At 34.5% G+C, this 23,385-nt stretch overlaps 4 protein-coding genes across 5 annotated transcripts; 2 read left to right on the top strand and 2 right to left on the bottom strand.

Moving 5' to 3' along the window:
• Positions 1-13,549: 13,549 nt before the first annotated feature.
• Positions 13,550-15,915, top strand: LOC139993378 (pyridoxine/pyridoxamine 5'-phosphate oxidase). The gene is made up of 6 exons (XM_072015054.1): positions 13,550-13,780; positions 14,655-14,811; positions 14,880-14,979; positions 15,054-15,107; positions 15,254-15,453; positions 15,514-15,915. Exons 1-6 carry the CDS (start codon positions 13,729-13,731, stop codon positions 15,677-15,679), a joined length of 729 nt encoding a protein of 242 aa, XP_071871155.1. The 5' UTR covers positions 13,550-13,728; the 3' UTR covers positions 15,680-15,915.
• LOC139993372 (histidine protein methyltransferase 1 homolog) lies at positions 15,684-17,342 on the bottom strand. Its single transcript, XM_072015040.1, has 6 exons — positions 17,175-17,342; positions 16,737-16,988; positions 16,469-16,626; positions 16,148-16,398; positions 15,953-16,068; positions 15,684-15,822 (listed from the first exon to the last, which is right to left on the bottom strand). The coding sequence occupies exons 1-6, from the start codon at positions 17,212-17,214 to the stop codon at positions 15,785-15,787; spliced, it is 855 nt and encodes a 284-aa protein (XP_071871141.1). The 5' UTR covers positions 17,215-17,342; the 3' UTR covers positions 15,684-15,784.
• Positions 17,343-18,333: 991 nt separating this feature from the next.
• On the top strand, positions 18,334-19,688 carry Dtwd2 (DTW domain containing 2). Its single transcript, XM_072014317.1, has 5 exons — positions 18,334-18,525; positions 18,676-18,837; positions 18,915-19,095; positions 19,163-19,365; positions 19,437-19,688. The coding sequence occupies exons 1-5, from the start codon at positions 18,443-18,445 to the stop codon at positions 19,564-19,566; spliced, it is 759 nt and encodes a 252-aa protein (XP_071870418.1). The 5' UTR covers positions 18,334-18,442; the 3' UTR covers positions 19,567-19,688.
• A 12-nt stretch (positions 19,689-19,700) lies between these two features.
• On the bottom strand, positions 19,701-22,787 carry Art7 (arginine methyltransferase 7). Of its 2 annotated transcripts, none has more exons than XM_072014296.1 (9): positions 22,274-22,787; positions 22,049-22,198; positions 21,750-21,971; positions 21,443-21,675; positions 21,229-21,358; positions 20,943-21,169; positions 20,303-20,873; positions 20,052-20,212; positions 19,701-19,974 (listed from the first exon to the last, which is right to left on the bottom strand). In XM_072014296.1, exons 1-9 carry the CDS (start codon positions 22,445-22,447, stop codon positions 19,716-19,718), a joined length of 2,127 nt encoding a protein of 708 aa, XP_071870397.1. In that variant the 5' UTR covers positions 22,448-22,787; the 3' UTR covers positions 19,701-19,715. The 2 variants fall into 2 exon arrangements, with proteins under 2 accessions (XP_071870397.1, XP_071870406.1); XM_072014305.1 differs by having other exon boundaries at positions 20,303-20,861; positions 22,274-22,786.
• Positions 22,788-23,385: the final 598 nt, after the last annotated feature.

The raw sequence follows: 23,385 nt of genomic DNA, 5'->3' as shown, positions 1-23,385 counted from the left end.
GTTGCATGTGTAATGAGTTTGGATATATGATCCTTCATTTGGAAAGATGTGGACATTTTTTCAAACTTTATAAAATATTTTGTATATAAATGAGGAAAATATATGAATCGCGACGTATCGTGCAGTTCTTTTGATAATGAGTTATTAAAAAAGATCGAATCATTTTTCCAGAGACTACGAAATATTTCTTGTTCGTATCTTACGCTGCTTCTGTTGTATCCAAAATATAATGGAAACCATTGTATCCAATTTGAATTTAGAAACGTAAATTGAGTGAAATATATACACGTATAGATACACTGATAATAAGTGAGATGTACATGTATGGAGTAATGCAGAAAGAAGTTGTAAAATCAAAGATCGAAAAATATAGAAAATCCAAGGATGATCATATGATAAAAATATAAAGATATAAAGTTTTCTTTTAACTATTTCTATATGAAATGTTGTAATAATTTATACCTTCATCAAATCTATCATACTAAATTACTTTTTAATGCTCGAAGTGATTATTACAATTCGTTATGTAACGATGACCGATACATTTTCGAAGTAGAAGTCTGGCAAAGATTTTAATTTACTAAAAGTAATTATATTCATCCTAAAACCAAGCATTCTTCTCTTCCTCTATTTTTAGTGAAAAATATAGCGGAAAGCTGTACGCGCCCTTTGTTTGATTCTACTGGAAGGTCCATGCAGCTAAGCGTACAAAGTTTACGAGCGCTCTCCTCCGGGAGATTGTTCCTTTTAAAACAAAAGGAGGAACCGAAGAGAAATATGAAGAGTACTGAAAATATAGAACATTCGCAATCGTAAGAGTGATTTAACATCACCAATCAGCACTTTGATTGCAGAAAAAGGAAGATGAGCTTCCTCGATTTTCACAATAATATTGTTGTGTATAACCGCTTGGCACGAGATATATTCTTCTTATAATCCGATCAATGGAATGAAATAATGTCTTAATTCTACTATCGATTTCCTCATCTTACAATTTATGATCGTTGTTCAAAAAATTATAAAAAGTTATAGACTTCGATGGAAGGATAAAAACATACATTTTTCTTGGCCACTAGGTATCACTGACAGAGAACGAAAGAACTTCGTCAGATCATATAGGAACACCATGAAGAATAAAAATTATAGAAATCGTGGAAAACCAGTGGATACATTTTTCCGCGAGAAGCCACCCCCACGGCTGCATGTATCTTTTCCGCCGGCAGGAACTTCCTTAAAATTCAATATAAGCCCCGCGGGCACCCCTGCGAGACCGGGTCGCCACCCCCCTCGTCGAACGAGTCCCTTCAGCCGATGGCGACGGGGCCTGGTTACCATGGCGATTCTTTTGCTTGACAGGTGGCTGCAGCCACCGCCAACCACCCTCCCCCAGCACCCTCCATCTCCTCCAGACTCGTTTGTTCTGCCTGCCACTGGTACGACGAACCAATCGCGCACAGCGAAAAAATATTCAATCACGCGTTAAGAACTCGAGGGTGGTGGTGTGGTGGTGGTGGTGGTGGTAGTGGTAGTGTTGGTTTTGCGAGTGTGGTGGTAGTAGTAGTGGCAGAGAATCGAATCACCCTCGAAACCCCCTCGTCTTCACCCCACCCTCCTTCTGTGTTCGACTGTGACCAGGGACGAAGGTCGATGGCGGTGGAGGTCGAACCGCCCCTGCCTACAGAGGAACGCCACCCCCTTCCCCAACTTCCAAGTACGATGGAATAATAAAATGCCTCAGATTACATATTCAAAATCAATGGCTCCATACCTTCGACGTACAAAAGGGTGGGTGGGATCTACCTCCCCCATCCTCCCGCCCAACCCCCCAGGAGCCGCGAACCAAAAGAAAGAATGATAACGGACGATTTCGCGGCCGACATTTTAAGCAACCACACCCTCATTTGCAATTGTTGTCCCTGTTTTCAGTTTGCCTTTAAGATTCGCTTCTTCCAGATTATTCCGTCGGAATAATTGACTTGGTTCGTTCGGTTCTTTTGCCAGGATTCTCTTCTTTATCGTAGATCTTGGTCGAGACTTGGAACAATTTTCAAATATTTCTACACGGAATTGAACGATTTCTGAAGAAGTATCTATTAACCGTAATTTTTAAACGCTTTGAGATAATAAATTGGATCTTTGCCATAGTTTTCATAATTAGAAAAGAAATCTGGAAATTTGATCTGTTAATGAAGCCGCTATGGTTAATTGGTGGAACGATCTATTTCTGGCAGTACAGTAAAATATGATTTATTGTGGAATCATCTAATAATTAATACGAATATTTTATATCGTGTTCGACATCGCTTTTCATATTCGATAAAGCAAGCTATAGTTTTAGAGGAATTAAATTATCAAGATAAGTGTGATGAATTTGAACGATCCTCGAACAATAACTGGGCAAAACATTAATTAATCATAGAAATTAATAGAAGAATTTTGTAGAATCGATAACTTATCATTTATTGAAATTTATTATTTATAATTCATTATTTTTTTAGATTTAGATTTTCTAATTTTCTATTGTAGGTAGTTTCTATTATAATTAGTTCCAATATAATTCAAGTTATAAAATTTATTAATTAAGTTTTGTATATCAAAGTGATTTTTATTTATCTGAAAATTACGAAAACATTTTTTCACTAATTTTTTTATACATTAATTTCGTGTACCTGCCATCCATACCTTTTTATCTTCACTTTTCCGTATCAAATTTTATTAAAAAAAATATGTAACCTTAAACCGAGGGTCACCCTTCGAATCTCGTCCTAATTAGCTGTAATTAGGCGCGAACTGGAATGGGCTGCAACTTTATAGAAGTCGAGGGGAAGAAAGTCGACCTGATCATTATGAGGTCTGAATTACGCGCGATAATTTCACAGACAATCGAAGAGGAAATGGCCGAGAGGATACTTCGCGAAAATTAATCAGCGACTAATTGATCCTGTAGAGATTAAGGTCATCGTCTTGAAATGGCGACCCGAAAAGTTTTTAGCTAATTAAAATTAATTGGCGCAATGTTAATGAAAGAATCTCTCGAAATCAAATTCTCGTTCCAGTATTAAGAGACAAAATTAAAAAACTACAAATCGAAGAAGTTCAATAATAATTTTACTTTTGATAAGTATATATCAAAAAGACACTTATATTTGAAAAATACATATAAAATATTTTTTATTACTATGGAAAATGTGAAGAAAAATTTTTAAATAAAAATTTATTTTCTTTTTGCTTGTTAAAAGAATTTTTTCGATCGTCTCAAGATGATCGTCCTTCTCCACTGACCAATTTCGATTTTACATATTCCACGAATTTTATTACAATGTTATAATCTTATTTATTCAATAAATATACGACAATATCGGTTACGTATAATATGTTAAAGAAAGAAATAATAATAAGCAATTATATTAGCTAGTACGAAATTACGCAGAGTTGTTTCTTTGATGCTGATAATATAAATAATACTATAATAAGAGAAAAATGTTGAACTTGTGAAACACTGAAAGTTTCTAAGCTATACGAAAAGATCGAAGTATTCGTTTACAAAGGAAACGATCAAAAAATAGAATAAAAATTCAATGAGAAATATAATAACAATAATTTTAGAAAGACGAACCCTTTCGAACTTTCTACACCATCGAGAAGCAAGCAAAGACTCTACGCTGTTCAACAAATTTTCTAATCAAGTTTAACGACTCAGCAACTTTACATAGAATTTTGATTTCAACTACTCTGATTTTATAAGATCTAAAAAGATATATAATTACATAAAATTGTATGTTAACGAGTCACTCATTTTCTATTCGATTAATTTCGAAGCGAAGACTTATCTTTCTTCCTCACTAATTACATAATTGCTTAATCACTCGATAATCACACTCAAATAACAATGCAAAATGAACAATCTTAGAAATCACCTCTAGGAAATCGACACGATACAACACAACACGGTACATGTTACAGCAACGCGACTTTCTAAATGAAGCGAACACTTTAAAGTCGTTAAATGAAACATTGGAAATCAATTTCCCTTGATTGTTCCACGGCCGTCTCTAGCAATTACTTTCCCCTGTCCCTTTCCCTCTCGTTTACCCTGCTCGTTACGACTTTCAAGAATGCAATGAACTCGTGACTCGTTTCCCGATTTTTACTATCTCTTCGGGGATAATTCAGAGACGTAATAACGTGGAGATATGATGGCCGGTCGTTTTGAAACTGGCCTCTTGCATTTTGCATGAACGTAGGACTGGTTCCAATGGCAAAGACCACCCTTTCGTCGACCACGTGGTGGGGTGAGCTCATGGACTCGGTCAGGTTTCACATGACCCTTTCAAGATTCCATACGAATTCGCTCTTATGGCAATTCATGGTACGAGAACTGGACCTTGCTCAGATGTATAACCTTACTTACTTACCGAGAAGGTAACTTTAGAAAAGCAAGTATACTCGGTTTCTTTATTCGAGAATTATTTTTTATTCGTCGTGTTCGTCAAGAAGACACAGGTAATATCATGCGTGATATTTCAAGAAATATTTCCGTCAACGTGTGAAATGTACTAGATTTTTGTGTCGTTATATTATAATTTTATATCTTTGTGAGAATTTTGTTTTCATAACTTGCGTGAAACATGTACTATTTATCTTTAAATTAATATAAAACTACAACGGGTGTTCGAGGAATATGTGTATAGTATTTTAGGCAAAAATATATCTCCGATGATTGATGAACGGAAAATAATTTCACGACCAGTTAAATCGACGGAAGACTCGTAACTACTTACACGCTCGTCATTGTATATAGAAAGTACGTAAAAAGAAGGTAAAAGAGTGACGAAGAAAAGAGGTTGACCAAAGCGTCAGGAAGACAAGTCACTTGAGTCCGACCAGAAAAACATTAAAATTAAAATTAAGTAAATGAATTATTCTATCCATTCGCTAATAATAAATCGGTATAGAAAAAAGCCATATAGGTTTATACAAGGAAATACAATTTTTCAAACTTAACGTCTCTACAAGATTATGATTACCATTGTAATCATTTGGTCCCCAACTAAATAACTATACATAAACAATGAATAGGTCTTGGAAAAAATTCTTCAAACTTGATACCAGTATGAAACAGATTTAAACTCGCTGCAGATCGGCGAGACAATGAAACTAATCATTTGATATTACGTTAAATTTCATTCGCAAAGAATATATTAACAAAAGGTGTTACCCAACGTATCCAGATCTATATCGACTTATCGTTAGATGCTTATAAAGAATAATAACAGACCAAAGCTCGTACGAGGCGAAATCTTACGACCCAATGTAACGATCTTTGCGCTTCATCCTTACGGAACCGTCGTCGATGCAATGAGAATATGCGATAGACAAAAGCAACAGTGGTTTTTTTGGCAAGGCAGCTGTCGGACGCAAAACCAAAGGGGGACATTACTTAATAAACGTGCGCATCCGGGGTGCGGTCCGGTCGGCATTGTTTCAGAATCGGTAAATGGGTGCTTGGCAGCGGATGCGTGCGGCCAAAGGGTTAAGGATTAAGGGTTGAGAATCCTGGCTCGGACCCACAATGGACACCTGGACGGGTCCGCGGGAGCCCATAGCAAAAAAAATCCTCTTTCCAGTCGTCTCTGGACATCTGCCATCGATCGCCATTGCATTCGACCGTATATCAAGGGGTACTATGCCATGGACCACTGTCCATCATCATATAAGAACTCTAACGTACCTGCCATACCTATACCACTCCATTAATTCCCCGCGCTTTTCCTCATCCAGGAATATTTCCTTTCTTTTTCTTTTTTTTTTTTTTTTTTTTTTTGAATTTATTCCCCGTTTCTCACGAGAATCTCGTCTGCGAGATTTTCGCAACAGCAGAGAGGCTAGAGAGGGTACTTCAACCAGACTACCGATACAGAGTTATGATAATTATTTCGCGCAACCCTTGAGAACGAGATGCACGAACGAGAGAATCACTCGAGGACTTGTTTCCTTTTTTTCCTTCGCTTGAACCAGTACCACTCCCGAAGCTCTCGTGTCTCAGCGAAAACAATAACTTGCATAATAAGCAGGACGAATAAAGAGGAACCTGTTTCTCGGGTACCGCGGACGAAGAGGGAGCATACGGCAACGGAGATAGAAGAGACGAGAGAGACAGAGAGAGAAGAAACGATCCGAAGCTCGCTAAAAGGAACGAAGGAATTCTTTCTCTCGCGCCTTAGCCAGCCTGCCGTCTCACGAGTTATGATGATCTTTTTTTCGGCGCGCCGATACAGGTATATTGAAATTTCGAAACGAAAGGACAAAACGACGCACTAATAACGTATGCACCGTGCAGCTGGCACCGTCGTTTTGTTCTTCTTGACGCTACAGGTTCTTGAATTTCACACACGTCGTGCCGCGGTTCGATGGGGTTGCTCTCCGCGGCGGTGCTACTTTCTCTTTCTCACCCTCTTGTTTCTCGCCGACCCGGGTAACCGCGCGCGCTCTTTCACTCGCTCGCGCGCTCACCATCTCTACTCTCCTCTGTCGTTCTTTCCCCGGCCGAAGAACCCCCTCTATTGTTTTACCTAGCGAGACCAGTTTTTGTTTCACTCTGTCTCTCTCTCCGTGGCTTATTATATGCGCTTTCTGGCGTTCGTGCACGGTCGATTGTGTTCGCACGGGCGAGCTTCGAACCTGATTCGCTCGCTCGCTCGCGGGCCACCAGGAGAAAGAGAAACCGTGAGGGTCGAATGCGAATCCGGTCAAACGGCGAAGAGAGAACGATGGAAAAAAAGCGATACAATAAAAGGGGTTAAAGTTGATACAATTGAGCGAGAAACGACGACGTTGCACGCGTGATTTATTTTTACAGTCAGCCCTCCCCCCCGCGCGCCGTCTCTCGCCCAGCACCCGGCTATATCGGTCCCATTGTCTTTCCTCTCGTGCACCGTTCGCCTGGCAGGCTAAAATACCTTCGCGATGACTTAAAAACTCGACACGCAAGCCTTTTTGTTCGGAAAGTTCGTTACGGCTAACGAATGTCGCGAAAAGGGAGAGAGAGGAGGACTGGTTCCGCTGCGTATCGAACTGTTGCGTTTTTCTTACCGTTGTAAAGAACCGAGTTGATGATTATACTCCTTGTGTCAAAGTCTTTTGCACTGCGAAAGTTTTTATAGTGCGATCAGCCAAGGAGATTCCAATATAGTTTTACTTTTATAGCGAAACTTTTTGTTTGAAAAAGAAAGAGGTTTCGTGAACGTTTATGAGCTTATTCATAAAGAAAGCTCTTTCGTTTTCCATGTTTTACCGGTGAGAGTAACACGAAAAACAATTTCCGTATTATCGACGTAACTGTAAGAGCATAAAACGGTTCTTTCTAATCGTAATTGCAATCTAACTTCAACGAACAAAGTAGAAGAAAAATGTTTCCCAACTATGCGTTGTAAATTGTGTTAATATCTTTTTGGTTTTGAATTTATTTCTATATCCTTGAGAAAGCTAGTGGTTTTCGAAAACTAATGGTCACGATTTTAATATACTGCTTTTTCATGTACACTGCACCCCCATTTACGCGGACTTGTACAATCTACAACGCGGATACATATACTTCGTATAACTCTGTTTCCTATGATGCGGTAGACGATCTTCTCGTTATACAACCGATCGCCATATTTTTGGAAAAATGAATTATACAAAAGACATAGATATAGCGACATATTCTTTCTTTACCTAAAAATTTTAAAAATAGTTCGTTGTAAGTCTAAAGTAAAGAATATTTAAGTGTCCTAAACCCGATAATTTTCCTGTATAAATGTAATATTAAAATTAATTTTTAATTCCAGCCACGCAGCTCTATAAAAGTTCAATTCGTGAAAAAGGAAATTGAAAATTTGTAAATAAAGAAAGAGAGAAGACAGAAAATAAACGAGCCAAGAAATATGATATATTAAAATGTCAGTCTGTCATTGGCTAAATACTCCTTCAAACTATTTTCATATGAAATCGTAATAGAACGATCTGCAAATGTTGTAAATGATCCGGGACGCATTAATATAGAGAGACAAAAAACTTCACAAGCATATACTTTTCTATCAAATAATGACGATAGCATATACGTAGATCTGAATGAATAATTGTATGTACCATACACGGTTGTCGTAACTCGAAATTTAGTGGCACCGTACAGAACGCAACCATTAATCATCGGACCACGCACTGACACAACATCCCCTATACACCACTCCGACACGAGATGGCATGTGACGCCATAAATTGCTAAATTAAAAGGCCGAACGGCTATACAAAATAGTACCAATGCGCTGTTTTTTACGGCCATGGAATGGTTCTGTTGTATTGTTTTTATATTCACTCATTTGCATCCGAATGATGTTCGCGTAATTAGCATAGAAAGAGCACAAGGTGTTACGGTTTAATTGCCTGAAAGGAATACTTTATATCTTCCTGTTTTATCGCAATCCCTATAAATATTGAAAACTTAAAAAATTTAAAATGTTTGGTAATACGACGTTATTATTTTTAGAAGCAAATTAAGAACCTTTGGATTACCTCGATTTTATAAGAAAGAAAATTACTTTTTTAATTCATCTTTCAATTGTGTTATACTGTATATATCGATCACTCACATCGATTGTACAAGATAACATGTTCATCGAATTGAGGATAGATGCTCCATTTTAAAATGTAAGGATAAAATAAAAATAGAAGAATTATTATTAATTATTAATTAATTGTAACATAATTTTTCGAGTCTATTGCAAATGTTCGCTTAAAATCTAAAAATTGTACATGAACACGTGAGATTTTATTGAATGCAATACACTTGCTAATCTGATATGAAAGAAAATATCTATCGTTTATAAGGACGCGTATTAAAATGGTTTTACAATATTTCTGAAACATTCTTTAAATCAAATAGGTTACTACTTTTGGATGACACTGTATATAATTTACTGAATCGAATTTTTATTCGATCTTGTCGCTGCCTGCGTGACACACGGCTTTTCCAATAAAATTGCAATGTCACGTCAAAAATGACATACGACCGATAAAGTTTAATTCAAAAAATGTAATTTAAGATAACACCAAAAAAGAAATCTATCAATCAATCAACGAATCCTAAGCTTCTAGATTAAAAAATAAACGAAGACAAACTTCTCCTTTTCCATACAAATCTCTCTCTGTTAAATTCAATTTTTCCATCGAATACGCGAGTCGAATTCGTCAACGTTACTGCCCCACCCCGCCCTTAATAACGAAACGAAAGAGAAAGAACACGCGGTGGAAAAAAGAAACATTTCACCGAGCGGGTGTATTTTATCCATCGAAATTTCTCGTCGTTCCCTTGCTCTCGTAATCCAGCGATCCGAGAGGGTCGGCACGTCTAACAAATCGGTTCGCGGCCATAAATTGAAATGCTAAAAGCGAAATTGGGTAGGAATTAGGAAAAACGCCACGAAATGGGACGATGATTACACGAAGGAAAGTTGCAAGGTGGAGGTGAACGAGAGAGCGAGCGAGCGAGCGACGGTGAAGGTTGAAAGGGTCGAGGAGGTGGGTCGGACGAAGAGGTGGGCCCAGCGGCAAAGTCGGAATTCCCTTAGCCCGCGTTGAGGGGGTTGCGCTGGCCATCGGTAGTCTATGGTGGAACTGCGACTAGAACGAACGAGGGTGAAAGAAAAGAGTGGAGCAAGCGCGGGGGTTAAAGTGGTGGGGGTAGCAGTATTGCTGCGTCTTACCGAAGGAAAAAGGGGGAGGCCGGCGTAGAAACGCGACGAGGAAAGGGAATGGTTACGGGGTTGCGATGGTGGAGGGTGTTCCGAGTGCCGCGTAAATAACTTCCATCTTCGAGGGTGCAACCACCCGCTTGCCTCCTCCTTCCCACCCCCTCCCCCTCCTCTTCTCCCTTCCTATCGGGGGGATGGACTCGCGGAACAGAAGGAGAAAGGGATAGGGAATGAAAAAACGTGGAAAAAGAAAGTCGAACCGAGGGTGAAAGGGGTGGGTGATCCAGAGGAGGGTAGTGATTCCGTTGGGCGAGGGAGACGTAAAATATTCTTAATGAGCAAAGACTTTCAAGTATTGACTCAAAATGGCGGCCGTCCTTTCAAGTCGGCTTGTTAAGCATTATTCCGCGCCCTGCCACCCCCCTTTCTTCTTCACCCTTCGCTTTGTACGAATTCTCGTCCTCCCTCCTCTCGTATTCTTCGTCCTCCCTCCTCTCGTATTCTTCGTCCTCCTCGTGCGCACCGCTTGCTTAGCGTACCCGGATCCTACGCAAGGACACTAATCCGTGTCCCAAGCCCCTCTGTTCTCCGTAAGCTTTTGACCGAGGTACAGTGGCAAACAAGGGAAAGAAACGAAAGAAAGAAAGCCGCGAAAGAAAGGACGAGAAGCCTACGATGGTAGTCTCGCCGATCTTTTTGAGGTTTTTATTAGGTCGAAGAAGACAAGAAACCCGTCCTTTCCCCCGTTTTTCGCTAATGTCAAAGGAAACCAGCCACAATGGGCTTGTTCATCGCGGAAGAAACGGAAGTCCTTTTTGTTACAATATTTACAAGGGCCGAAGTCATGGCGCCGGAAACATTCAGACGATTCCACGAGCACCGATCCGTAAATACTAATTAAAGTTTTTGAATCGACGTTGAAAAGGATTGACGTTTCGATGTCCTGTTTAAAGAGTTCTCGAGGATTTTTATACGTCTCGGTTGAATAAACGTCGTAAATGAAAGAACATGTATCTGAATATTAGTTTAATAACTTGAATCATTTTTTTATATTGTACATTCCTTCTCGGTATTTATTTAGTTTGAAATATAAAATAAAATAGAAACATCTTTCGCATCCTCTTTGAAAGCTCAAAATTTAGATACCCATTTCCATATCCACTGTCCTTTCTCTTACATTTCGTACTATTTTTACGTACAATTGTTCTCTCCGATAAAAAAGATGTAAATATCACGAACTCAGTTCCACGACTATTAAGAAATCCACTTAAATCACAATTTACTAGGAAAGAATTATCAAAGAATCGGCTTAAATTTTGGATCTTCAGGTTTTCGTCCTTACACCGAGTGTCCAGTCCAATAACGAAATTTTACGACGGATCTTAACGATTTATAGACTCAATTCCGCCGACTACTGTCTTTCTTCTCACATTTATCTTACATTTATATTACAACTTCCTTTTCTCCTAAAAAAATATAGATACGAATGCAAACATGCATGTAAAAACATAGATTCTAAAACAATGTAAAATATCTACCATCTTCTAACGACAAAAAATATCAAGAAACCAACTTGAAACCTTCGACGAACATCTGATCCGTGTCGAAGTATTTTCCAATCAATTTGAATTTAATTCCTCTACCTACTGTTACGACTACTGTTTTACTTTTCACGTTCAACTTCCCTGTTCCCAAAAAGATGTAAGTAAATACCGCGACTTCGGCTCCATGAATATTCTAATGTCATTTTATGTATCAAAGAAGCAGCTTAAGACGCTCGACGACCATCTAATCCGATGTCGAAATATTTCCCGACGAATTTCAACCATCTGCAGGCACGTGATCCTTAATTCTGTCGAGCCAAGAGACCGACGAAAGTCCCAAATTTTTTAAGACTCTCTCCCCGCTGAATGATGGCTATCCAGGCTTTTACAAAAAGGCTTTCGTACGAATGGATCGGGGAGTGGATTATTTAAGGGAGAGGGCCAGCAGCGTTGGGTGCTCGGCTCGAGGCTTGTTAGAACTTGGCTTTCGCTTTGAGCCTTCGTGCACCGTTTCGTCCTCCTCCTTCGCACGAAGGGGGAGGGCAAGCCGAAATAAGGGTTAAAAATGTATAAGATAAGATAGAGAACGTCAGTGGTGGAAGAAAGAGAAAAAGAGGGCCAATAGCTCGGGGCCAAAGAAGACAGTGAAACGAAGAAGAACGTGAAACCGAGACAGAGAGAACTTTCATTATTGATCAAAGAAACTGAGTGTCGCTTCCCTACCCAAAAGCTTGTTCTATTCAACTTGCCTTCGGCTTTCCATTAAAAATACCAGCGTCATCCGCTTTTTGCGACGTCGTCGGCACGATCTCACCTTCCGATACTATTCGCGTGTCCTATCGCTCTCTCTCTCTCTCTCTCTCTCTCTTTCTTTGCCAGTTATTTATCGACTGGTGCCGCTTCCACGAATGCTTTAATTGTATTGTCGACAATCTCAATGCTTCAAACAGTTTATTACCTTCTAGAAGTTAATTAAGTCTCGTTGCGGTGTCTCGTGACTGCTAATAAAAACTTGGAGCAAATATTTTATCCTAGCCTATCAGGAATGTAAAAGTTTCTTTTCTATGGATTCTACTTATATAAAAATTTAAATTACGCGTCGTATAAAAATGAAGCTATGGGTCGTATGGTGTTCCCAATGATATTTTGCTAATTTGGTAATTTAGTAATAAATGTATGAGGAAACGTTTTAGTAAATATTCTAAGTAACCTACTGCTTGTCTATAGAGAAAGTGGTGAAACATTTTTTAACTATAAGAACGTAAAACGCAAGCTATTTTACGAAACATACGAGGATAATATACTATTGGTACAATTAATAAATTAATAATAAATATCAATTTCCTAAAATATATTGAAGAATTTGGAAATACCAATATGCTACAAATCATGTATTATACTCGATAGAAATATCATTTACGTTACCTGATTTTTAGTAGTATAGGTATGTACCTAGAATATCCCGTTTATACACCCGTTATACAATCGTATTACGAAAAACGTGAGGAGATGTAATGGAAATTATTACTTTTATATATTATTATATGTAATTAACAAATTATTGATTTTATCTTTTATTTTTATTATGAGATAAAACACAACAGAAGGCAAATCACGTTACGAAATTTAGAAATTTACTATACACTAAATTACTATATCCTCAAAATATGAAACTAGATTTTGATGTCATTTTACTTTCATCGTGACACAATCATTTAATTATGTTTCTCTCTTCGTACAAATGCCTCACATTATGTCTACGATAGTGTTTTTGAAAGGTCACAAAATTTGTTTTTAATAACGATATTTGTTACTAGTAATGATTTTATATATCATCTAATAAAATACTGTAGTGTTGCATACAGTATCTACCTGTACAACAATTCACAGAAGCTCGTCTTACTACAAAGTAAATGGTCGAATAATACAGTGCACTCTGTCCTAAAAGTGCACAAGTTCTATGAACTATCATTGTGCAGTTACCGACACAGACCTTTTTCTATCACAGACAAAAACCATCGATATTGATTATCGAAAACTTTTTTACCATAGACTGTAAGATCAACCGTGGTAGACTTTTAACTTTTATCTTAGATAGAAAAGTATACATTTCTGCAAAACCGTAATGACAAAGCTTTCGTAACGCGAAACAATAGCGATTATACCTGGTTTTGATGGAATTATTGGGTTGTCAATACCACCTAATGACAAAATCCGCAATCACTTAGTTGCCAACCCAATAAATAGCACCTTCAGTAGTAGACCGCTAGGGGCAGCATTGTACTGTGGAACAACAACAATGGCTATGAGCTCTGTTACTTCTCTAATATTATGTATATTTCCCACGGTTTGATAAGATCATTCGATATTATACTTATTCATAATCTGTTATTCTTAAGTTTACTTTCTTCCAATACCTTGCGTGTGAAGTGTCTCTAAGTAGAAACAGCATCATGTCATCTTCAAAACTCAATACAGATGCGGTGTTCGGTGTTGACATTGGAGGTATAACTTTATTTTTTGTAATTACTATTATTATGAAAGAAAATTTCTCTTTATTACCATTTACGTAACTTTTAAGCAAAAGCTTTTCACGATTTTAAAGCAAACATTTTTAGATAATTATTTACAATGCTCTCCTCATCGATTTCAATAATTTTTGAACATATTGTATTTTGAATCAGTATTGTATTGTATTGTATCAGTATTTTGAAGTTTAGTAGTTTTGATAGTTTCTGGTAAAAATCTGTCAGACACAATAGTGTCCATTCTACGAATTATGTCCGCAGCGAATGCATCACTGTTAATTATCAAGCACTTCTCTGCTTAGAAACGAAGATCGGACGAATTTAAAAAACCTCATGCACATCTGATATTATTTTATCATTGATATTGTTATTTTACGAAAAGAATAAATTTTTATTATTTCACACAAGCGTAGCCGGCCGCTTCGCGACAACCAGATTAAAAATATTAGCCCAAATCCAAATCCAATGCATCAATGTTATTCATTTTTAATTGAATTATAAAATATAGTAGACATTTCTTACAGTCTCGTATCCGCTCGCCTGACTCTCGTTTACATTTACTTTAAACAAAATATAGAAGTTAGATTTCGATTGTATCAGTATACCTGTCCACTACAAGGTCACTGAGAACCAATACTGACGCAAACCCTACCACAGACGTATAACTATAGGTAGAATTGACTGTAACACTGCTGATAACTTTCGTAAATATCTGGAAAACTAAAGCTAATCTACAGCTATATAGGAAAAAGGAAAAGTTCAAAACGTTGAGCTTTACAACGCATTTAAAAAATCATCGAAATCAAAGTTGAAGGTAAACTTCTAAATATCTAATTACTTACTTCTTGTAGATATGCGAATTAAGTACAAAAGCAAATTGGAAACTTTTACGGAGGAACAACTTGTTAGCAAGGAGCCTATGGGTCAATTTAAAGCATGGTTCGAGGAAGCCTCCAAGAACCCGCAAATTTTTGAGCCAAACACCATGTTTCTTGCCACAGTTACTGAGTAATACTAAATAAATCGCTTGGTATTGCCTATTATAAAACATTTCTTACAATATCGTATTTTTACAGAAATGGAATTCCGTCCATACGACCAGTATTACTAAAACATTATGGTAACTACGGTTTCAAATTTTATACGAATTACGAAAGTAAAAAAGGTCGCGATATAGTAAGTGCATTATATTTTCAATTTGCAACGGTTATAACGATACGTATAAGTACTATATTTAACAATTTTTTTAGGCTGAAAACTCAAATGTAGCAGCGTACTTCTATTGGCAACCTTTGAGACGAGGCGTAAGAGACGTTATACCGATATACGTTGCTATAGGAAGAAATAAAATATTATCTTAAATTAACGTTTACAAATTATTAGCATATTATTATACTATTAAAGTAAGAAATTATGTTTAATGAAAATGTTGAACAAATTTTTTTATTAGGTGCGTATAGAAGGCAGAGCAGTGAAAACTTCTCCAGAAGACTCGGATCATTATTTCCAAAGCCGACCATATTCGTGTCAAATAGGATCAATGTCTAGCAAACAAAGTAGTGTGATCGCGAGTAGAGAGACGCTTGTTGTGAAAGAAAGAGAATTAATAGCACAGTTCCCAGAGGGCCAAGTTAAAAGGCCAGACTGCTGGTAATTCGATGAATTATTAAAAACGCATCATGTACGATAATAATCTAATTTAATTTTTAGGGGAGGCTATATCATTGTTCCAAGTTCCGTAGAATTTTGGCAAGGTCAAAGCGATCGTTTACACGATAGAATTCGTTTCAGACGGCTTATGCCTAACGACAAACTTGACGACGTATTACTCCATCAGGGAGATAACGGATGGGTTTATGAAAGATTATCTCCGTAGATAATACAAAAACGGCTATTTTTTATTAAATAACATTTTTTGTTTTACAAATTACAAAAAGAATAATGCTTCTAGAATAATAAGTTCCGGATCAGCCTAAGATTGTTATTTCCTTGTAATTTTTAGAATTTCTCTTTGTAATCCTAAAAATGTATATATATGTATATATATACATAATATATAAATATAATTACATATACTTTAAACTATATAAATAAACTATATATATAAATAAATTATATATATATAATTGTTGCTTGTTTAGAAAAATACCCTCTCTATTTCTCCACACTATCTCAACGTCAAAAATAGCATCTCCCTCTATTAGGTTCTGAAATTGCCTCATTCCTCCACCGACACCAAAATAATAACTTTTACCGGCAATAAACCTAAGAACATCACGTGAGCCAGTGTTATATTGTGTTCCCATAAAAGTCAAAAACAAGATTAGATAATAATTGTACTTGCCCAACGCCATTCGCTTTGAGCCTATGTTTGAAAACTTCGTACAATTTTTTATGATTATCGGGGTTATAAATTGTTTCACTTGTGAAAATCAGATCGTATTTTACGAATTCATCCCCATTGTTAGAATCACGCAATTTTGTGAACGATTCCCAATCACCGCAAAAAAATTGACACCTATTTAATACGCTCTCTCGATCCTCAAAATTCAATAAAACGTTCGGGATCGTTACAGTTTTAATTACTTCTACATTCTGCAATGGTAATTAATCGTAAAATCAATTTTATAATTCACATCATGAACATATCATGATAAATACGAACATAATCTTGAAAATGAACGATGGAATTTTTAAGAAGAGCAACAAGGCCAATAATACCGGTACCGCATCCTAAGTCCAAAACAAATTTATCTTGAAATTCGATATTTTTTAATAAGTATTGGCCTAAATCGTAACTGCACTCCCAAATTTTTAAACCACCTTTATACAAGAAATCGAACAATTCAACAATTTTTTACTGTTGTTAATGGTGACGAAACTTTTTTAGAAAGTAAACCATATTGTTTTAAGGAAACTTAGATATAGTCTACCTTCGTATTTAGCGGGAATAAGATCAGAATGTTGCGATTCTGCCTCTAGAATATTTGTATAATTATACTTTTGCAAATCGTGTAACGCCCTTTTAGGTTGAATTAATTTTAATTTGCAATCCGGAAAAAACAGACATTCTTTGTAGTCATTAGGTTCATATCGGTTCTCGATTTGCAATTCCAATTCCGATACCTCCACCTTTGAGGCAGGTATCCAATTAATTGTTGATTTTTTAGTATCTTCACCTCTCACTAAAATAATAGCTCTATTCATTTCTTCTTCATAAACTTATTCTTTAAAACACTAATTCAACGAAAACTCGGATCGCGTTCAATAATTATATATATACGGAAGTATAACGCAAGTATAACCTCAAAAATAATTCTCGATGCTGAGAATTTTAATTTGTTATAGAGAAATGAAATATATATAAGTACCTTCATCCTGCTTATTTTCCGAGAATCCGAATTTAAACATTTCCTATTTGATAGTTTTCCTGTCACGCTTTATTACAAAAAATCATTAAAAAATAAAATAATTGAAGACAGAAATCAAATCATAACCGTGTGCTGTCACCATTTTAGTGTCGTTACCAACGTTATCGACATAACGTAGAATAAGAAAGCAATCACAGAGTATCACTTTTTTATGTTATGTTTTAACAAATTTTCTATCAAAAAATTAAAATAAAAAATCACGTATGTCAGTAACAATTATTTCATATTTTCCTCAAGTTTAAGGAATTTGTTAATGATAGAGAAATACGCTTGGATCGACAATAATTGAAAAAACGCAACAGGATTAAATAAAACTAATAATCATGTACAAACAATATATAGCCAATACGTATAAATGATTAGTATTATACTTACCCTCCGCTCAAAACCGTGCAATGAACCGTCAGTTTACGTATTGTAAAGATTTTCTGGGCTAACAATAGGCCTAAACAAAAATTTTGGAAGTATTTGTTAGAATATATGTAAATAATGAAATATTAAACTGAATAGAATATACTTTTCAATTAAATTTAGCTTGTTATTTATAGAAAATTTTTTAATTCATATTTCTGAATGATTATAATCGCAAAAAACACAAATATTTATAAAATAAAATATTAAATATTATAAAATAAGGTACAGTTTGCTTACAAACCAAATCTCTTAAAGAGCATCTTATATCATTGCTTTAATGACTATAGCCCTAAAAACTGGACGCAACAGAAACTAATTCCATTAAAAAGAAATAAATACATCAAATACAAAATACTTACACTGCTTTATTCACCGTTTTGTTTAATTTTTTGGCAATAAAAATGCAATTAACCGACACTTTCAAACTTAATAAACTTTTCCGGAAGCTGAACTGCTTGCGATTCTCGCATTGCCTGTTATCCTATCGATTATCGATTCTACAAAGACACGAAATTTAAACTTTCATTATTCAATAGGAAAAAAATATGAAATTATTTGTTGTAAAAAGAAATATGATTATAAAATATATTCAATTTGCTGTTCTATTGATATTTAATGTTAAAGAAACTATTATGTTACTATAAACAATAACGTTAATATATATATATATATATATATATATATATATATATATTTTATACTATCAATACTATCTCGCCTTTTGTTATGTATGTACTTCCATCAATTATTAAGTTGTTTGATCGTTTCTTTTATCTTTATAGATCATAACTACAATGAATGAAGAAACTGTGTGGCAAGAATTATCAGAAATACTTGCTGATCCTCCAGAGACAAGAGATAAGTGTTCGCAATGCAAGTATGTATAAATGTGAAATTAGGTTATGTTTAAGCAATTATATATATATATATATATTATAATATATTATAAATATATATATATTTATTTATTTATTTATTTCATATATCATTTTGATTCCATTAAAATTGATTAATGCGTTATATACAGAAGGCCTGTACCAGTATGTTGGTGTCCGGGATTACCAAAGCATCCTGTATGTCCTGCATCAAGAATAATAATTTTACAACATCCAGCTGAAGCAAAACGTTGCCTACGAACTGCGCCTATGCTTGCTCTTGGTTTAGAGCCTGGAAAATGTGTAATTTATAGGTGATTTATTTAAAATATTGGTGAATAATATTAAAATTTGGAGTTATATATAATGCTATAGTATTCTTCTATTTTAGGGGAAAAAAGTTTCCACTTTCAAAACATGAAGGCTTAACTGAAATTTTAAATGACAAAAATACTATATTATTATACCCATCTCCGGGTGCTATAGCACTTGATAAATTAAATCCTGTTGGAGTTAATGAACAGAAACCTTATAATCTTATTTTATTAGATGGAACTTGGCCACAAGCGAAGGTAGTGTATCTTGTAACTTAGCCAATTTATATACTAAAATGAATAAAGGAGAAGCTATTTGTGACAGGCAATATATCATTCAAGTCCAGCACTGTGTGTTTTACGAACATGTAAATTAGTTGGTATACCAACAAGTGAATATGTTATTAGAACACAACCAACTGAAGGTTGTTTGTCTACACTTGAAACTGGTGCATTTGCTCTTTCCATTTTAGAAGGTGATCGAGAATTGAAAAATAAAATGCTTGGACCTTTACATTATCTTTGCAGGCAAGATTTCTATTCATGTAATATAAGATTGCATCTTATATAGAAAGAGAATATAATTATGAAAATTTTAGGTTTCAATTAGAAAATGGTGCTGTAACTCATCAAAGTAAAGAATTTCTAATTAAACAGAAAACTTATCCAAAACTAATAGGACGAAGACTAGCTAAGCAATTACGTATACTGCCAGAAGAATCAACATAACATTTTTTATCTAATAGTTTTTGTAAGGAGATATTTTATAATAAATGTGTAATTTTTATAAGTATATCTAAAAAGAAACAAAGAGGTAAATAAGACGAACGAATAAAATGTTTAATTTAAAAGTATATTTTTATAAATATTACATCATATTATTTCATATTCTTTGACAAGATACGAAAATCAAATGTAATATTTCCGTATCGTGGTACAAAGCTAAATGACCATAAAACACTACTTTGTTGTGTAACTTGTGTTATGTTCTTAAATAGATGTACACCTTGTCTTGTAAATGGGTCCCATGATATTCGTTTCCCAAATTGTACTTCTGCAGTAGGTCCTGATGATACTGTGATTTCGGAATTCAATTGCCAATCAACCCATAAGGCTACACCATTACACATTCCACTTCTAAATTAACAAAAAATATAAAAAATGTAAACACGACTTTGCAATAACCATTAACATAAAATATCACAAACTCTTACGTTAAAATGGGTACACTTTCTGATATATTAACTATCTCACATTCCTTGACATCTTGTGTTAAATCAAATTTTTTAATAACAAAAGGTAAACTTAATGCTTTGGCAGGATATTCCCATAATGGTTGAGCTTCTACAGAACTATCACTTTTGTCACTCGATGTCTATAAACATTATAATTAAAATTAAGATTACAATTACATATTATAAAAATTAAACTTTCATCATTTTATAATCTGTATTGTTGTACTTACTTGTATAAGTTTGTCAAAAATAGATAAGTCAAAATCCTCACAAACTCCAAGAGGTGCTCGTATTTTATGCAAATCCTTAAATTCAACTATAACGCCCATTATTGTTGCTGCGACTGGAATTCTTTGTATTTGAGGCGAATACTTTGAAACTAGATACCAAAAGTAAAGATTTTCCCAAGGTACAATTGAAGTGATAAAATATGGTTCACCAAAAATTAAATTAATTGCACTTTCAGGAGGCAAATCGTTTACTGATTCAACAATTTCTACTCTCTCTGATAGCTCGTTCGTTTTAACAAACATTTCAATACATTTTCGAGACAAAAAGTTCGTCTCTAAGATGAAAATCTTTTTTGCACCTAATTGAATAGCTGCAAGACTCAATAAAGAGCCGTCTGAAAGACATAAACAAACTGTGTCAGGTGTAACTTCTTTTTTTAGAGCTCTAATATATTTTTCATTTCGTATATGATCATTTAATTGTCCTATACGAGTTCTACAATAAGCTACGTGTACATTACAGCTGCAAACAGGTCTCTCACAATCTGGTGCTTCATTTCTGCAAACAAGACTTTGTATTTATTCTTATGAAAAAGTAAAACAACTAAAACAAAATAATAAGATCGTTAAAGCAGCTTACATTGATTCATTTATTAATTGAAACCATAATGAATATTCATCATGATATCCAATCAAGCTAACTTCTTTGTTAACAGTAACTAAGGTTTCAACAGGTAAATAGTAAATAGCTTGCATCCAGTGATCTCTCCAGGGTATTGCATCTGCTATTTCTTGCAAACTGAAACCTTTATTTTGTAAAATTTTTGTATTTGGATGTTCCCATACTGGAGCACTGCTTAACAAAACCTACATAAAGACTATTTAGTGATATGTTTAAAAGCTTTTAATAAATAATGATTACATACCTCATTATTTACATCCATAACTAAATCCCACCACATAAAAATAGCATGTGCAGTACCATTTGTAGTTGGTTTTACATGCAAACACTTTTTTTCATTATATAATAGAGTTGATTTACCAGATAAATCGAACCTAAAATATTCATTTTATATTTCGACCCTTTAACAGGTCTTTTCAATCCTGAACAATTTACATACATATATGACATATATTTACCTAAAAATAGGCTGAGGAGGTAATAAAGGTTTGAACGCATTGTAAGGAAATTGTGTTAACTGTATATCATGTACTGCAGCTGCTCCAGAACAAGATTTTACAGAACATGGGGTACTTAGTAAATATTTATTTTTATTTTTTATGGGATGTAATGTATTCCATGAGCAAACAGTAGGACTCTCCACTACTTGTACCCAAATGGTAGCACTATGTGGAATCACAATACTGTTTTCCTTGAATAAAGTAAAAATGCATATATATTAAATGATATTATTCAAAATTGTATTAACTAAAGATGAGATTATACTTCAAGGAGATTTTCATGAGCATGACGAAATGTAGAAAGTGCTCCTTCTCCAATAAGTTCGGTATCAAATACTTCAGTAACTAAAATGTTTGCTTTTTTTATCATATCACCATCCTTTCCAATAGTCATTCTTGTGGAACGCTTGTGTATTAATTTAATTTTGTCTTCAAAACCATTCTCTCGAATTATTTTTATAGCACATTTAGCCATTGGTGTGAAAGTCTAAAAAATGCTGCCAGGTCATAAAAGCTTTTTAATTTATAAATGCAATGCATAATAATTTTTGTGAAAATATTCACTTCGCAAGCTGTTATACTATCTGCTCCACATCTTGCAGCCATCATTGACAATAAACCAGTTCCAGTTCCTATATCAAGTACATTAGCTTCTTCTCCATCTTTATGTTTTTTCTCAATTGCTGCTTTAAGAGCTAGGTAATATTTCTGATTCTGTAATTATAAAAATATTTTGTAAACAGCACAAGTAAAAACTTATTTTAAAACTATATAATATATAGTACTAACTCTTTCATGGTCATGTAACATATCAGCAAATGCTGATCTAGCAACTTCTTGATGATAATCATAATTTTCATCCTTTTCCTCCCAATTAACAGACCCAATTAAAGGATTCAGGCATTGGATAAACATACTCATATTTCGTGTACGAATTAATTGAGTGAAACAAACTTTTAGCATAACCTTTTTCTGATAAACTCACGGAAACATGAAGTTTATTAACAAAAGCAACTACTTATTTAGGAAACAAGAAATAGAAAACATTGTAAAAGATCTATGTCAAACATGTAATTAATAATAAATTTAGTTATAGATATAAGATACAAATTAAAACTAAGGTTAGAATTTATCATATATTGAATGATTGAATTTATAATAATTGCGCTATAACTAATGCATAAATCAGAAATAATGAAATGGAATAAAATAAAATGAAATCAATAATTGCAGAAAAATATAATTTTAATTTTAAACACTGCAAACTACAAGAGCACGTGTATTCTTCAAATTCATAGAACTTATTGATGAACTGTCGATAAATATATGTGAATAAGTACATATGTATCTATCTGAAATTATTTTCTGCTATAGCAGAGTAAGAGATCATTTAATATGATAATTCCTAAAATATTAGTTTTAATTTATGTAATTATTGGGCATTAATATTCTCCTTGTAATAGTATATATAATGTGTTAAAATGACTACTGCATTTTTTCTACTATAAATGGATATTTTTTAAACATACTGATGTGTATTAGATATTATAAACTGTAATTAGAAATATATTATTTGAGAAATAAGTAATAAAATAATAAAAATTAATATAAACTAAATACTGTTAAATTTTTAATTTTTTTCGCGCGTATTTTTAATGTCCTTTTTCACTATCAGGTGGCATACTTTCGCGCACATTTTCAACCAATCATAGTCATTTACTTAAACTTCGCAGATATCTAACTCAAGAATACCTTTTCATTTGTTTCGTGTTTTGTTTACCGATAACGCATTTCTTTAAAACGAAATATGTGTGTATATTTCTTTAAAGCGCATTTACATCTCGTTTCGCCTGTTTTAAGTGTAATGAAACCAAGAGAAATTTTTAGGAAACTGAAAGCTA

The sequence above is a fragment of the Bombus fervidus genome, chromosome 2, assembly GCF_041682495.2.
Source record: "Bombus fervidus isolate BK054 chromosome 2, iyBomFerv1, whole genome shotgun sequence".
NCBI classification, from domain to species: domain Eukaryota; kingdom Metazoa; phylum Arthropoda; class Insecta; order Hymenoptera; family Apidae; genus Bombus; species Bombus fervidus.
This window is presented reverse-complemented; position numbering and strand designations above follow the sequence as displayed.